Genomic DNA, 17,844 nt, shown 5'->3' on the forward strand with positions numbered 1-17,844 from the left:
CAGAGACTCTCTTCTTATCCCTTGTAAAAAACTGAAACTCTACCATGTTTCCTTGTTTAGTTACAAGCAGTGGAAGTTAGCTTGTTTTCACTAAAAATGCCCTCCTTGGGAGAGAAATAGGAGAAAAAGAGGTTTTTAGTGAAGGACACCGTTTCAAGCAGAACTCTCTTTTGAGCCTTTTATTTTTTGCCTCAGTGACACATCAGACATATACAGTATTTGTTTTCCCAAATAAATAAATAAAAAATAAGAGAATGTATTTGAGGGAGCTGTGTCGGTCCATCCCGCCCAGTGAGCGGCTACAGAGAGAGAGAGAGAGAGAGAGTCTGGCCCCTGGGGTTTCTTGACAGATGAGGCTTGGCCGCAGCCTCCTTGCTACAGTATTGTCAGTAAAATGGAAGAACCTCAGAATAAGTTGGAACCTATTTCGAGACATGGTCTTTCCGAAATAGGTGGCATAGGACTACACACAGGACTGGGACTAGGACTGGACTGCGCCTCCATCGACTCAGTCTGAAAACACAAAATATCAAAGTATGATAAATATGTGCACAAAATCAAATAAATAATTTACTTTTACAGTTGCCATGTGGATTTTTACCTTAGCTTGATAAAAGCATAAACAAATGGAACGAACCCTTATGTGGTCACACTCACACACTCTCTCTCTCACACACACACACACACACACACAGGAATAACGAGTGCTGTAACGTTACCTGCTGTCACGTTACCTCTCATAACTAACGTTAGCACAGAAGATCACACAATAGCTACGTTAGTGCTGTAAACTTTGAAATGTTTATGTGACACAGACGGCTGTGTGTGATCATTTCATCTCAAACGCGATACAAAAAATAGGCTACTTTTTACCATCGTCATCGCTCTCCAAGTGGCACCCATTTCTCCTCCTCCGATTCATCTGTGTCAGACGGATCAGAACGCTGTGAAGGGGAGCCTTCGTCGCCCTGGCGCTCCGTCGTGGAGCAAGAACAAAAACGCCGGCGTCTTCCTCGCCATCGTCGCCATCCGAGAACTCTGGGTCGGACTCTGTTTCGACCACAGGCTCCACCCATAAATACTAAACTAGCGGGTTCCTTTTATCAGTTTGACTTGAAACAATGTCACAGGCTGGGAAAGTGTCTGATGTAATGTAAACACCCAAAACATGAAAGTACGTCCGAGTACGTCTTTGGCACAGAACGCCATTGTTAAAAGTACGTCCGGGTACGTCTTTGGCAGAGAATGAGTTAATGGCCATTCAAATTATGCATACCCTCAAAGAAATTGTCTGATTACCTTATAAACACATTTTTACATAATTATGCCGCTTCTACTCAACATTAGTATTGTATTTCACATTCTTATTTTAACAAGTTAAGCCTTCTTGTTTGTGTGATTATAATCCCAGCCTCACAATTAGTTTCTTTTCACCCAACAACCCATTATCTTTTAGGGTTGGATTTTAGGCTTTTCAAAGATAACCCAATGGCTTTTTGGACCAGCACGTCAACCACCCAATTTGAGCCCCCAGGTACTCTTATCACTGCCATGTGTGTTGTCACCTTCTCCGCTGTCACCTGGCTGGCCCTCACCACCAGAAAGACATAACCTGGCTGCACGGAGTGGAAAATACAAACCAAGAAGCTAACGTGTTGCATGTCCAGTGTGTGTTACCAAGTGGAGGTGGCAGTTTTGACTTGTACCAAGAGTTATAATAATAGTCGTCAACCCCTATACTATAGCATGTACCTCAAAAAAGTGCAGCGTGTGCTTCATTTAAAACCGAGAAAATGGTACAAGCTATATAATAGGAATAAAAACAAGGAACTGAAATAAGAATATAAAAATCAAAACAAAATAAATAAATCATTACAGGACAGTGAGTGTATGAACATTTGTAGCAGACATAAAACTACATAGATTTAGCCTAAGTAGTTCAAGCAGTTCCAGTTCCACAGTGTAGGCAGCCAGATGCCTGATTATCTAAAGTCTTGAGTCTAGATTGAGGCACAGTCAAAAGTGCCTTGCCAGAATATCTCAAGCTATGGTCCAAGTTGCGGCGTGGGGATTTGGTAATGCAGTGATGACAACTGCAGTGAAGTTTGCTAACCTTCAGGAAAGATAAAACTATGTTCTGGATAGCAACAAGGGGCACGTTGGCTTCTCCTCCCTCTTGAAAGGAGAGCGGAGGAGACTCCTCTGAGAGGAATGCACTGTGCCATTTTTAGTGCAGGATGTGTAGCAATAGCACTGTCCAATCTGCTCGTCACCAGTGATTTATACCCTCAGTGAAACCAAATTGTGGATCAAGCTCGGGTACAATGCTCCTCTGTTGCAAATGGGAAATGCGGGTTGTCAGTGGACTGCAGTCTATAAATTGGATTTCAAAGCACTAGGAAATACATTCTGAATATTCTCTTAATGCACATTACCTTGCAGACTATGCATTTGAATTAAATACTTGATTGCGTGATTTTTCGGTGAACATCCTAAGTAGTCTCGCAGTAGTTTACACTAGGAGAAATGCATGCCATTCGTTTGTGCAATGCATGATGTGTTTTTGGTTTTGTTTTTTTTGGTGTGGAACTAACGCCTTTGGATATACAAGGAACTCCATTGAGCTCCAAAGAAAGCCTTAATTTCTGCTATTCTGCCTTCTTTAAGCAGTCCCTTCCCAGCCTGACTGTTTTTAATCCACATGTCTGTTGTAGTGCCCCTCCAGGCAGAAGAAGGCAGTGCATGCTCAGACTCAGACTCTGAGGTGGAGGTTGTGTATGTCAGGGAGCCCACCGCCGAACAGGCTGCTTTAGCCAGGAAACTGCTGCTGCCCCCGACCTTCTTCTGCTACCAGAACGAACCCGGCTACACCAGCGACGAGCAAACTGACGGTGAGACCAGAAAGATGAGAAACAATCCTCTAGTTTCCCTCTGCTGTTTTTAAGACGGTGTGAAGTTTAAACCAACCCATGAGGAAATGGGATTGTTGGATTGGGGCAAGTTGTCACTATCACAATTTGGCCCTGTCAAGGTAACTGGGAACCATACTATCGAGCCTGTCCCTTTTTTAGAATTGTTCTTAGCTGAAAAATGGTAAACATAGCAGCAAGGATTTTTCCCACAGTGTCTACAGGTCCTGAAAAAGTCTTAAAATATTAATCCAATTGTCTAAGCTCAAGGCCTTAGTGTCAATGTCCACCAGATGCAGTACGGCTCAATGCGTCTATTTTGGCCGGATCCACATGCCTCTGATGAGATTACATTGGTTCAAGTCTGTTCAGTCAGCTGTACTGGAGCCGCACAGAGCTGTACCGCATCTGGTGGACATTGTACTTTAAAGAGGACATTAAACATTTCACCATATGACTCTAGTTAATTTGCATTTCACCCCAAACAACACAGGACACTGCTTTAAAGTCTGAAATTTGCATCTATTTGCTAGAAAGATTTGACCTTTTCACCAACTAGGGTGCTGCTTGATGATGTCACTAGGTTGGCTGTACCATAGACATATATAAAGGCTAGATGGCTTACCCGCGCTGCCGGTCAATGGAGAGCGACGTCGTCGCATGGTGGCCATCTTGCTACGGCACCACAGCTTTATATATATCTATGGGTTAAAAAAAACGCTAACATTTTATTATTATTTTTGGCTCCAAATTACACCAAACTTAGACCGAAGCATCAGCATCATGAGATGAATTCACGCACCTAGTTTCATGCAGTTTCATCCATTTTGCTAGGAGCTATGAGCATCTGTTGTTGGGTTAGTATTATCACATCAGATGATCATAACTCCTAGGGAAATGGATGAAACTGCATGAAACTTTGTGCCTGAATCCCTCTCATGGCATAGATGCTTCGGTTTAATTTTGGTGTAATTTGGAGCCCATCAAAAAAATAGTGTTTTTAGTGGGTTTTTTTTTGTTGTTGCCGTATCTCGGGAACAGAATATGCTTGTAATAAACCAAACCGTTTGTAAATCCGTCAAGATTTCAGCGAGTTATGAATATTTTTGTCTGTGCACCCTCCAACAGCTACCATAGAACGTACCAGAAAGCCTGCCGTAGCAAGATGGCGGTGCTTCAACGACGCTGGTGACTCCGCCTTAAGCCATCTAGCCTTTATATATGTCTATGGGCTGTACAGTACAGTTGAGTACAGGCTAGTTAAGTGTTGGTATTAAGTATTTTGAATTCTAACAGGCTCACAGCATAGCTGTTGTGTTTCTGACTTGGATTGTGGTTGTTTTGATTCATCAAAATCATTACTACTGTACTGTACAGTCAACCTAGTGACATCTAGCAGCGCCCTAGTTGGCGAAAAGCAAAAAAAAAAAAAAAAACGTTCTAGCAAATCTACCGTAAATTCCGGACTATAAGCCGCACCGGTGTATAAGCCGCACCTGCAAAGTTGACTATTTTTTTCTTATATAAGCCGCACCGGACTATAAGCCGCGGGTGTTTTAATGGTATTTTTTTTTTTTTGTGTTTTAATGTTTAATTACCATATGTAAGGGTTCATGCACAGAGGGGATTGTCGGGAAAGAGATGGCTGTTTGAGGAAGCTCCCATTTATTAACATTTCAACAAAACAACATAACACCACCTGTGTTGTTATTTACAGTGCACACAGTGTCATACAGTGTCATACAGTGTGGTGAAAAGAGGGCAAGAGAGGGAATTAAAACAGAAGTGGATTTATAGTTAGAAAGAGTGCTAAAAAAAGAGAGATTTTTTTTTTTTTTTTTTTTTTTTTTGAAAAAATCCATAGATAAGCCGCACCGTTATATAAGCCGCAGGGGCCAAAAAAGGCCAAAAAACGGGAAAAAAGGTGCGGCTTATAGTCCGGAATTTACGGTATATAAATTTCAGACTTGAAAGCAGTGTTGTGTCGTGTCTGAGGCTAAATGAAAATTAACTAGAGTCATAGGATCAAATGTTTCATGTCCTCTTTAAAGCCTTGTATAAAGCTGAAAGGAACTTCAGTTTCAGAGGTCTTGAAAAATGTGCCTTTTATGTTTTGTTGTTGTTTTCCATTGAGAAATCTGCCCATTCATAGATCCATATTTTGATAAGGCTATAGTTTTCATTTTCACCTTTATTTAATTTAATTCATTCTCACTGGCAATCAACAAGGAATTACAAATTATTGAATTTACCTGAGGTCAGCTGTTCTGATGTTCTTAGATAGAAACCACACAATCAACATGTCCTCCTTAATCAAAGCAGTGTCATTTAGGCAAAGAAGACGAGTTGAATCTGATGTGACTTTTCAGATGAGGACTACGAGTTGGCGGTGAAGGCCTTGAATGGAAGGCTCTATCCTGTTGTTCCTGAGAGAAAGGCTGCAGCCTGTGCTGATGGTACGTCACACACTGCTATTCCATTATATTCCCTTAGCTTTTGACACTTACTATTCGTTTGATTTTCTTCCTTGATATTTTGACATCTGTATTATGGTGTGTGTGTGTGGAGATGGAGATAGATATAGACTCATCCACTCTCTATGTAGTGTATATAGATTTGTGTTGCTCCTCTGGCCTACTCTCATAGGGCCTGGGCGATATGGACCAAAGATCATATTTCAGCATTGAAAGTGGGCTAGATGTTCAGTTGTAAGTCAAAGCCACATGCGAGATGTCACACACACACACACTTTTATAAAAAAACAAAAACAAGACTGATCAAAATAAAATGCAAGTGAGGGTTTCCTTCCCTGGCTATTGGTGCTTTCAAGTATTTACAGAATGAGATTTTTGATAAATAATCATCAGTAATCTGGATATAATGACTAAGTGGGTAAAAGTCCCCCCCGTCCCAAAACATATTAAAATTAAAAACAAATGAAAGTGAATAAGTGGATATAAAACATTGTGCCCTGATGGGCTTATTCGAGAAATAATAGAACAGCTAGAACACTCGGATAAGTTCAGAAAATTACTTAAATGCAGCCTTTGAAACCAGGAAAAGACAACACTTACTACGATCAAAATCTAAGATGATATCTATTCTCATATCAATATTGATATATTGCCAACCCTACTCTCTTGCTTTCTCCCCTCTCACTCTTAGATTCAGATTCTTTTATTTTACACACTTGACAGGATGATACAGTACATCATAAGTGTAGACAAATAAAGTGTGCAAAAAGGGGACCCCGAGGAAGCTTACAGAGCTTTTGGTGGAGACCCACAAAAAACATACATTGCAAGTATCCTATGCAAGTATCCTGTACAAACAAACGATGCAGGACAAATACACAAACACAACGGAGACAAACAAAAGGGGACTGGCCTAATACCCCTAACAGCGGATAGGTATGAGACATAACAGACGAGACAATATCCCAATCAACTAAATTAAACATAAGTAGCTAGTAGTTGCTTCTTGAGTATTTTTTTAAATGAGGAGATGGAGGGTGACCTTTTTTTATTTTCGTCGAGCTCGTTCCAGATCTGCGGGCCCCTACACGCAACACTAAGATTAGTGCAATTCAGTTTCCTGGTTTTACCATGGATAAGATGTTTCCTCCTGGTGTCGTGTGCGTCGAGGCACACAGATTGGAACGAGCTCACGTAGGCGGGGGTTTAAATTGTATGTAAACTGGTACATCAGACAAGCGTTCTGCAAATAATTGTATTCAGTAAGCCGTAGGAGATTATAATGATAAAATAAAGGAGCAGATGGTGAATTGAAGTCAGCCCATGATAGTGCTCTGATTCTTTTTTTCTGAAGTGTCTGACGCTGTTTCAAATGTGTGGGGTAAGTGTTGCACCATACAACAACAAAGTTGAAGGCAAAGCTGCGTTGTGTGGCTAATACGTTAGCTTGTCTGGCTTGTCCTTCTCATTCCCATCGCATCAACTTCACTCGTTCTGACCAGCCCACTGCTACTGACATCCCCGGGGTCCAAGCACCAGCCTACAAAAACAACAACAATAATGAATATCCGAATCCCAAAATAGAAAACTGCATACCTCCCCAATGAACGAATAGTCGAATATTTGGGTCCAACCCTACTAACCTTGTGTTTACTTCATCCAGCCTCCACCCTCCAGGCAGAAGCAGCTCCAGAGGGAGCCTCCCCCCACCAGGCAGAGTCAGCTCCAGAGGCACCCTCACCACTCCAGGCAGAGGCAGCTCCAGAGGCAGCTTCACCCCTCCAGACAGAGGCAGCTCCAGAGGCAGCCTCACCCCTCCAGGCAGTGGCAGCCTCCCCACTCGAGGCAGAGGCAGCTCCAGAGGCAGCCTCCCCCCTCCAGGCAGAGTCAGCTCCAGAGGCAGCCTCCCCCCTCCAGGTAGAAGCGGCTCCAGAGGCAGCCTCCCCCCTCCAGGCAGAGGCAGCTCCAGAGGTAGCCTCCCCCCTCCAGGCAGAGGTAGCTCCAGAGGCAGCCTCCCCCCACCAGGCAGAGTCAGCTCCAGAGGAAGCCTCACCCCTCCAGTCAGAGGCAGCTCCAGACCCAGCCTCCCCCCACCAGGCAGAGTCAGCTCCAGAGGAAGCCTCACCCCTCCAGTCAGAGGCAGCTCCAGACCCAGCCTCCCCCCACCAGGCAGAGGCAGCTCCAGACCCAGCCTCCCCCCTCCAGGCAGAGGCAGCAGACTGCCAGGTGGTCTGGGAGAAGAAGCCCACGTGGGAGGAGGAAGAGAAGGCCAAAAGCCTCCAGCTTCCCCCCACCTTCTTCTGTGGCCTGGGCGCGGGCGACAGTGACCTGGACCGCAACAAGTCCGAAGACTTTGACATGGAAGTCCGCAAAGCGCAGCAGGACCTGGTATGCAGTTTGCATTATGGACACAAATCTTTTAAATAACATAATGGGGTTCTGATTAGGGTTCGACCAAAATGGCTTTTAAAGCTGATACCAGTTTTTGGATTGAAGCTGCACATTAGCACATTATTTGGTGCTAATATTCAATCTTGAAATTGGACAATTTTCATGCCAAAAAAATTACAAGTACAGTATTCAGTATTTCACCTGGAAATGCATTCCTGTTGGAGTGGGAAAGCCCCTGGAAAAAGATATGCATGCATACTTGCAATCTGATCAAAATATTGCACTAGAATCGATTCCGATTAAAGGCTTCACATATGCAACTAGTTTGGGATTAATGTCATCAAACTAGGGCTGGCGATAATTCAATATACTAATTTATAGTCTTTCAGTGTATTCATGTTGTGATGATATGAATATATTTTAATATCACACACAATTCTGCTGTCTAAATTGATGACGACAAGCACATTTTTACTTAAAAACTAATAAAATAAAACAAGGTATTGTAAGAATATTGTTTGAATATTTCTGTAATGTTTGACATCACACCTAACATTCGGCTACCATTCAGTTCAATGACATCAACATTACTTTGATTATTTAACGTGATTTAAGACCAGATACCGTTATAGTACCTTATATTGCATAATGGTTAGCTAGCTACAATAGATTGGATGCGTCTGTACTCTGTACTGAATTGACATGCCTCTATCCAAAAACGCCACAGAAATTAACTATTTGTTAAGTATGTTATACTGTGTGTAAAGCATCTTTGAGTAATTAGAAAAGTGCTATATATGTATTATTATTATCATTATTATTATTTCTTTATCATATTGTTGAGATGGCCAGATCACAAGTTTGGTTAACTGTTCTCAGCTGCTGAGGACTTCCAACATGGCTGCCAGAGGACACCTGAAACCTTATATACTGTCAAGTTGATCAAATGGAATTGATTCCTTAACTGTTTCAGGATGCCCAGTTAAACACAGCAGGGGAAGCTTCCAGCAGCCTTGCCGAGGAGGCACCAGAAGAGCTGACCTCAGGCCAGGCATCCAGGACCATTGAGGTTGCAGGCAGCACCTCCACCCCAGAAGAGCAGACATCAGACCAGCCATCAGAGGCCCAGAATGAAGCACCTAGCAGCAGCTCTCCCATTGACCTGTCAACAAAGAAGAGCCCTGAGTCTGATTCTAATAACGCTACTGCTGATGCAGCTGCTACTACAACTACTAGTGAAGGTATACACTACCTCCTGTCCATTATTACATAAGGAAGACCTTTCTCTGCCTCCTTGATGGGCAATCCCTTCAGTGTGTGGGAACATGGGGTATTTTAAATTTGAGATACAAACTCAAACCTGCTAGGAATTTTCTATAAATCAACTGCGTTTCTGGGGCACTATTGCATCTGTTGGTTAAATATACAGTAATCCATTGATTGACCATGTCCAGAGCCCCATACCACGAATGGAGGATAAACCGATCCAGGATCTGTCCCTTGATCTGGTTTGGCTTAACCAGATCAAAGCAATTCAAAGCTATTCTGTACCACGATGCCAGTTATCAGCTGGGTCTGTTAATTCAGGAGTTCCTTATCAGCTCTGAGCTTGTGCACCTGAAAATGCTCGTGAACAGGAGCTTGTCCCCACGAAAGAGGCGTGGTTTGTAGCTTTTACAGTCTCAGACACGCCTATTTCCTCATACATTGAAAGCCACATCAAAGAGGCAAATTAACGGAGCTTTACTGCATGTCACAATCAAAGTCTGCGTTGGATATGAGTCTGTTACTGAAGGACTGTCTAAAGTTACTGCTTTTATTCACATCAGTCATTTGATTTCTGCTGCCTTTTCTGCCTAGTGCCTATACAGCAGATTAATATAGGTCTACTCAATAAAACCTGCATGTGTTTTTTGCGAGTAGGAGTATTAAACTCAGTCTAAATTTCCAAAATCCGTAGGCCTATTAAATTTTAGATCATAGATTTAAAGGCCGGCTTTACCGTGGGGAATATGAATATATATTAATTTTTTCTCTGGCTGTGAACAAGCAATTTCAAAAATTTCAACGGATTCGATTTTTTAAGAATTAATATATATTCATATTCCCCACGGTAAAGCCGGCCTTTAACGTTTGAAATATAGGCTCTGAATCAACACGGTGCGGGTGTAGTTTTAATCGGAAAAATAATTTGCATATAAAAGTAGCAGCTCCGTTGCACACAGCGCACCTTAGTGCGCTTTGGAGACGTTTGTGGTAACCTTTTTACACAGGTGATTTAGTTATTTCTCAGCAGTGACGATGTCATCAGTGATGAGTCAGCAAACTGTCTGTTTCAGCCTTTGTCCCACTGATGATGTCATAGACATTGTACAGTCTTATGACATAACTGATGACACCATCAGTGGTATCATTCAAGGCAACGGCCTGTGTTTCAAGGCTATGACATCACTAATGATGTCACAATTTTTTCTTCTTATTGTAGGACTCATGTGCAATGACTTATAGCATGAATTGTGTACTATTTAACTATACGTTTGGTTTCATGTTCCTCTCCCTACAGACTTTGGCTTCAACTCATTCGGAGGCTTCTCCTTCGCTGACCTGGCCAGCACCACAGGAGACTTTGCTTTTGGACAGAAAGGTCGGCTTTGTCTCCTTGACTGATAGAAATAATTAAATGCTCTTACATCCTTGTTTTTTGTCAAGTCCAGGTGAAGGTTTTTGTCAAGGCAGTAGCATTATATTTACATTTCTTTATGCCATATTTCCACCTCTTCTGTAGACAATAACTTCTCCTGGGCAAACGCCGGAGCAACAGTGTTTAAACCCGCGGTGGGCTCAGCATCAAAGAACAATGGAGAGGAGGAGGGGAGTGATGGAGAGGAGTCTAATAATGTGGATATTCACTTTGAGCCAATAGTGTCACTACCAGAGGTAACTGACTTGTACAGTTGTGATTTTAATTAAATGGGAAAATGAATAGAATAGAAATGTGATATGCAATGTCATATTCTACATTATATCTCATTGCAGAAACGTACAATCCCGACATTTTATTCCGTGACCAGGCTGGTTTATTAGATCACCTCACTCATCTTCTCCGGCTAACTGTCTGTCTTTCAGGTGGAGACCAAGTCGGGCGAGGAGGACGAGGAGATCCTGTTTAAGGAGCGCACCAAGCTGTACCGATGGGACCGCGACCTGGGCCAGTGGAAGGAGCGAGGTGTCGGGGACATCAAGATCCTCTACCACCCCATCAAACGCTTCTACCGCATCCTGATGAGGCGGGAGCAGGTGCTCAGGGTCTGTGCCAACCACACCATCTCTGAGGCCATGGATCTCCAACCCATGAACACCTCAGCCAACGCACTGGTCTGGACCGCCACCGACTACGCAGGTACACATGGCACGCACACCATCCATACAAAACGCAGGGTTCCTATTAGAGATGCGCGGATCAGCTTTTATGCCATCCTAATCTGCGTGTATGCATAAACAATCTGCCTGCCATCCAACCGATCAAATTATTTCCTGCTATTTATAGATCCTCGCCTGCCGTGCACCTGCCATTTCACACCGCTATATTATTTTTAACTCAAGCAGCGACTATCTCATTGGGGAGATGTACTGTACTTACTGTTTATGCTGCCTTCCTTGCAGTCCAGATGACATGTGTCCAGCACTTCACTTGCCCTCGTGTAGCCTACTAGATAGCCTACTGAACTGGATAGCTTTAGCATCAAGACTGGATTGGCCTCATCGCAGGGGAAAATACGAACGTGTCTTCTCTCTGCCATTAGCGGAGACTCCTGTTTGACGTTCCTGTGACATAATTTACCTTATATGGAGCAAGAATGCGGGGCATCCCATTGACGTTTAGCTAGCGCAGTTTAAATTCTGACTTGTATTCTGACTACAGTTACTTTAAAGGGGGACTAAACCCCCCAGATTTCTGGCAAAACGGTATTCTGCTTTTTCTTGAAAATTCTGCAGGCAAGATGGCTGCCTATAGTCCCTTGTACCCTGGCAGAATTCCTAGCCCATAAACTAATAACTTTGCCAATAAGTATGTAACATACAAAATAAAACAAACTGTAATTTCTTCATTTGAAGTAGAATGCAGAGGACATCTAACTGGTTTGTTAAACTCGCATTCCAGGAATATTTTATTTACGGCACTGCTCAGAGTTAATGTAAGAGAGCCTGCCTCCCGGAACCCATGCCAGAACACATTCGATTTGGGGGCGGAACACGCCAGGGTTGGCCAACTGTGCCCAGAACTGTCAAATCAAATCATCGACAGAGACGCTATGGCCCGCCTCCCAACCCCTCTTTCGTTTTTTGCATGACAGGCAGTATTTTCAGTGTATCAAAGATAGAGAACGTTATAAATATAGCCACGTTATAAACAACTAACCAACGCTGATGGTCCGTATGGAAACGGTGTTACTCTAAATGGTTAAAAGTTATATCAATTTGGTAATTGATTGTCGTTTTACTGCCATGTAACATAACTAACTAGTCGCTAACATTAGCCACAGTAGGCGATTGCCCATGATGCCTTGCGCTGTTAAAGGGCTCGCGCTAAAAACTGGTCCATTGGAGTGAATGGAGATGTTGCAACTCTCGTATTATGGCTGTGGTGTGAACTACAGTAATGATCACATGAAGAAAATATTTTTCACATGAGTGGGGAAGGCGTGAGTTGGCCGTGATGTAGGATGCAACCACATTTGGGCATTTTGGAGGGCAAAAAAAAGCAGGTTTGAAGTTGAACCCATAGAGCTATTATATTATTATGCTGTTGAAAATGATAGTTTGTAGAATATTATCAGTTTGGTCTCAAATGTAGAAGTTTTGACCAGAATTCTTCACACACCACCCCAAAAGCCATATGTTAGAAGCTGAAAAAAAGTGTTTTGGGGTTTAGTCCTGCTTTAATAAAAATAGATTACTTTAAAGCTGCATTCGGCGATGTTTTTGTGTTCAAATAAGTGCTAAATGGCTCTATACTTGGAAACTTGGAACTCCCAACCCCCGCTGTCCTCTGTCTCTCTCCTGTATCCCTGCATGCAGGGCGGATGTATCTTTACTTTACTTAGTTTATTTCATTTAGCAGATGCTTTTATCCAAAGCGACGTACAGCATACATTACAAGCAATAAAAGTGAAATGCAAACAATACAACAATAAAAGACAATAGGCGACATGAATAAGAACAATAAAACGTAAAAATGAGAGCAAGTCTACTGTCAGTGCGTAACCTCATTCATACATTACATACATAGCTACACATCTATAATCATACAATTTAATCATTAATTCATTAATCACCAATCTCTCTCAAATTCATATGAGGCACACATTTCCCATAAACAGATAAAGAAGTGTAAAAAAAAGTGAAACAATTTGTGCGCACGCACACCTGCCACACACCACAAGAGAATGGCAATATGGGAGGAGAGACACAGCCAGGACACTCTCACAGGAATGTGTTTTTGACATGAAAATATAAAGAACATATCACTGACAAACATGCTGAAGAAGGTTGCAACATTACATCAGTGTGTGTGTGTCATGACCGCATTGACCTTGCGTTTGCGTAGATTCAGAGTGAAACCAGACTTTCCACTTGCTGACCGTTTTAATAGGCCTCTCTCCACATGTTTGCAGAGGGCGAGGGCAAAGTGGAGCAGCTGGCAGCTAAGTTCAAAACCCCTGAGCTGGCCGAAGCCTTCAGGAAGACCTTCTGCGAGTGTCAGAGTCACATGGGCCAGTCCAGCGATGACGCCTCCGTGTCCTCGCATCAGATGTCCAAAGCCCAGGAGCACTCCAGAGAGTCCAACCCCCGGGTGTTCCTCAACGTGGCAGCTGACAGCGAGACCCTGGGCACCATCACCATAGAGCTGTTCTCCCACATCGTCCCCAAGACGGCAGAGAACTTCCGCGTCCTCTGCACCGGCGAGAGAGGCTTTGGGCTGCGGAACTCCATCTTCCACAGAGTCATACCAGACTTCATGTGTCAGGTGAGGAGGATGGATGAGAATTTCATGCATTGTCCTTAAGCGTCCCGTCCCCCTCCCCCCCACAAAAAAAAGCATGTCTCGTCTTTTTCTCAGTTCAGGTTTTATTTGACCTCACAGTCACACATTAGCTGCATATTGTTTATGTGACATTAATGGCATGAATCACAGACGAGAATAATAATAAAACAATAATTACCCTAAAAACAATAAGCCTCGCCTCCTTTGAACAGCCACTCTTGTCCGCCTGTCCTTAATACAGTCCTTTCAACAAATGGCACCACAAAATAAAACGCGTCAAATGGTGCACATTGGCTAAAACAGATGCAATAGTTTGCTCCACTTTCCCCTTGCACTGCAACTGTCGGGTGCTGAGTTTTAAAGTGGTACATCTTTGACAAGGTGCCGAAGTTGTATTTGAGAACGGCGTCGCAATAGTTACATTTAGCATTTTCGTCTTGTAGTGTGTGATGCTCCCACACTGGACTGTGTTTTGCTGTTAGCCTGTTTTGCTAGGCTAGCGCAATCTGAGCTCTAGTCTGTTTGTTTCCTACTTCCTCACGTGACCACTCCTGTTGCATGCGCCAGTAGTTTAGGTGAGGTACCCCCTCTGCTGGACTGGTATAAAAGTTAACACACAGTGTGAGCTTGGAGATTGAAGTGATACAATGTAACAAAACATGTGAGTAAAAAGTCAATTTACATTCTTAATCGTTAACATCCCTAGTGAGGAGAGAGCAGGGCTGTAGGTTTTTGATGCTCTTGGTCTCATTTCAGACTCCTAGTTAATATAACTGACTTGAATCGGGCTCAACTCAACCGACCCTGCTCACTTCATCCAACCGCGCCGTTTCCAAAACACTGCTGCAGATCTGTCACTCAAACATTATATAGTTCCTATATTTGCCTATCCTTAATGACAGCATTGGCCTGAAGAAGTTTGTTGTGAGAAACTGGAGTTAACAGATGTTTTGGTCATCGTCATGAACAGTAGCTAGCTGCAGCTCATGGCAAATGCTACCGCGAAGTCGTGAATGAAACTAAGAGACTAAGAAACTAAGGGAGAGATTAATTAATGATTTATGAATTTGCTGCGGTGCCGTAATGCCGTTTGGCACCGCCGCTGCAATGCACGTTCACATTAACAACAGGACAGCTGGGCGTCCGGGTAGTGTAGCGGTCAAATCCCTGCCTACCAAAACGGGGGTTGCACTTTCGCATCCTCGTGTTATATAGTGTTACATATAGGCACAATTGGCTGGTGTCTGCGAGAGGGAAGCCGGATTGAGGGTATTGTCCTGGTCGCTGCACTAGAGCCTCCTCCCCTGGTCGGCCGGTGTGCCTGTTCAGAGAGATCGGACTGGTCGGAATAGCGTGATCCTCCCACGTGCTACGTCCTCCCGGTGAGGCTCCCAGCTGTCAGGTGAAAAGAAGCAGGCTGGCTAATGCTCATGTCTCGGAGGAAGCATGGTGCTAGTCTAGGCTCTCCCCAGATCAGCAGAGGGTGGAGCACCGGCCGGGGCAGCAGGGGGAATAATTGGTGAAGTATAATTGGGGAGAAAATGGGATAAAATCTGAAAAAAACAACAACAGGACAGCTGAGCTCTACATGAGACCGGCGGGCAGGCTAATACAGCACAGCGCGACTGAAGCAGTGGCTGTCACTACCAGCAATATTGAACGGTGCAAAACAAATAATGTTAACGTTACAGATCCTGACAACGTGCTTGTGTTGAATTTAAGTAGCTGGCAGAAAACTGACAGAATTACCGGAGATATGTTAGATTCGCGCGAGCTCAGTTTTGAACCTAATGAGAGAGAGGATTAAGGAGAGATAGAAACAGAGCAGCAGCAGCAGCTGCTGTATGTAATGTAGCGACTTCAACTTTCACTTTGAAAACAGGCAAGTTAAATTCACAGTTGAAGACTTCAACTCACTTTGGGTTGAAAAGTGAAGTTTCTTCTTTGTTTTCACAACTACACAAACACCTTCTCATGCGTGGGGGACGCGTGGGTGACATTAAACAAGTGCACCCAGTTCAGAGAAGCAGTAGAGCGGAGGGGGAGGGGAGGCTTCTCTGAACTGGGTGCGCTTGTTTAATGCCATCTGCACGTCCCCCGTGCGTCACGGTAAGTGGACTTGGCCTTTTTTATTATTGAAACTGTAAAATTGTAATTCAGATAATTAATCACGATGATCTGATGTAGAATGCTCAGAGGTTGATGGGGGTCGGCCCATCGACGATGGTCGATGCCATCGTCCAAACCCTGGGGGGGAGCGGAACGATTCATAGTAAAGGTTCTGTTAAATTGGTATTGTTTCTCAAATTGGACAGCATGGGACTTCATCAGTAGCAGAACCCCATGCAACACCAGTCACAAGTCCTCTTTGTTGTTTCAGGGCGGTGACATCACCAACCAGGACGGCACGGGAGGCAAGTCCATCTACGGCGGCAAGTTTGAGGACGAGAACTTTGACGTGCGTCACACGGGCCCAGGCCTGCTCTCCATGGCCAACAGGGGACGCGACACCAACAACTCTCAGTTTTTCATCACGCTGAAGAAGGCCGAGCACCTGGACTTCAAACACGTGGCCTTCGGCTGGGTCTGCGGCGGCATGGATGTGGTGCGGCAGATGGGCGAGCTAGGCAACAAGACCGGCAAGCCGAGCAAGAACATTGTCATCATGGACTGTGGACAGCTACACTAGGCTGACAGCTAGCAGCTGGGATAGCAAGGACTGTTCAGACTAAGAAGACAATTTGAATAATGATCTGTTCCCTGTGCCGTGCATGGCTTTCTGCCAAAACTCAATTCATACACATTGAGCATCTGAGAATTAAACACTGATTATAGGATCACTGGTCAAGGGACTGACCTCCGGGTGGCCTGTTCTAGGTTCTAGCACAATTCTTATTTTGCTATCCTTTTTACAAGGCCTCGAGCAGTGCACTTCATACGGAATATGATCTCACTACTTTAATAAGGCGAGGGGGTGGGCTTGTGGCGCAGGCCAGCACGTGAAGAGTGCGAGGCACAGGCGAGCTTGTGAGCTTTGCTAGCCTTGTATATGAGAGGAGGCAATCTACTCTTGCTCTATTGCACTTAACATCTTTAACCATCTCCTCCCCAAGGAATGCTCATAGTTTCATCAAACTGTTTATTGTGTGTGTATAATTGTACATGAGTTTTTTCTTTCTTTCTTTTTGTGTGTGTTCTGTCTTGCATGTGTTCGACTTGAACATGCTGGTCTTCTTCATAAGCTCCCCCTTGAGTAGGGTTTTCCTTTTGATTAAGTCTTAAACTATTGTAATTAAAAGGAGAGGTTTATTGAAAGCACCTATTGTAACCATATTCCTGCCTTCTCTCTGAATGCTGCCTCTGTGTACTTTTACTGTAGATGTCATTTTCCCCCTGTGATTTTTCTTTGTGTACATGGATTTTACAAATAATTTGAGTTTGTACCCATAAACTCTTGAGTCATCGTAATATAGCCTTGTGCAATGGAGGGAGGGTGGATATATAGTTATTGCATCTGGTTTGGGCTTTGAAACCCTCTTATAGTAAATTGAGATTGTCACAGTTGAAGTTGAAATGGTGCTTATTGTACCAAAATAATGTGCTGGTAAAGGAGAAATAAAGTTGCTTTATAAGTATTGGATGGCTGCTGTGGTTTCATAGGGTTAAGGCCCAGACTCAAAACAAGCAATCTATCAATGCCATTTGATGGTGTTAAGTTTGGAAATGTGGGGAATATTGGGGGATAAAATTATGTATTTGCAATTGGTGCTAGAAATGAGAATGAGGTTATTTGCTCAAAAGATTTGAATATTTTCTTATGAAAACAGTGTCTGGTCTTGATCCCACTCTCATGCCACTTGTGAAATGCTGCATCTGAGCAGGATGGCATGATTAGAATATGGGGGCCAACCAAAATAAGGAGGCTTTTAAATCCACATTTCCCGGTCTGATGGGAAATGTAACATTACAGATTTCCCACAACGTATACATAAATGGAATAAATGTTCACACACATACAGTATGT

The 17,844-nt window shown here is 43.5% G+C and overlaps 1 protein-coding gene across 1 annotated transcript in view; it reads left to right on the top strand.

Annotated features, from left to right (window-relative positions):
- ranbp2 (RAN binding protein 2) overlaps positions 1-17,427 on the top strand; it is a gene marked incomplete at its 5' end in the record, with an annotated part of 47,335 nt that extends 29,908 nt beyond the window's left edge. Inside the window, 9 exons of the mRNA XM_083639147.1 lie at positions 2,715-2,891; positions 5,279-5,365; positions 7,047-7,771; positions 8,748-9,015; positions 10,338-10,418; positions 10,560-10,711; positions 10,901-11,174; positions 13,450-13,802; positions 16,201-17,427. Coding sequence (XP_083495273.1) covers positions 2,715-2,891; positions 5,279-5,365; positions 7,047-7,771; positions 8,748-9,015; positions 10,338-10,418; positions 10,560-10,711; positions 10,901-11,174; positions 13,450-13,802; positions 16,201-16,509 — 2,426 coding nt within the window. The 3' untranslated portion in view covers positions 16,510-17,427. The remainder of the gene's footprint in view (positions 1-2,714; positions 2,892-5,278; positions 5,366-7,046; positions 7,772-8,747; positions 9,016-10,337; positions 10,419-10,559; positions 10,712-10,900; positions 11,175-13,449; positions 13,803-16,200) is intronic.
- Between the last annotated feature and the right edge of the window lie 417 nt (positions 17,428-17,844).

Source organism: Poromitra crassiceps, assembly GCF_964638095.1.
Source record: "Poromitra crassiceps genome assembly, chromosome: 6".
NCBI classification, from domain to species: Eukaryota; Metazoa; Chordata; class Actinopteri; order Beryciformes; family Melamphaidae; genus Poromitra; species Poromitra crassiceps.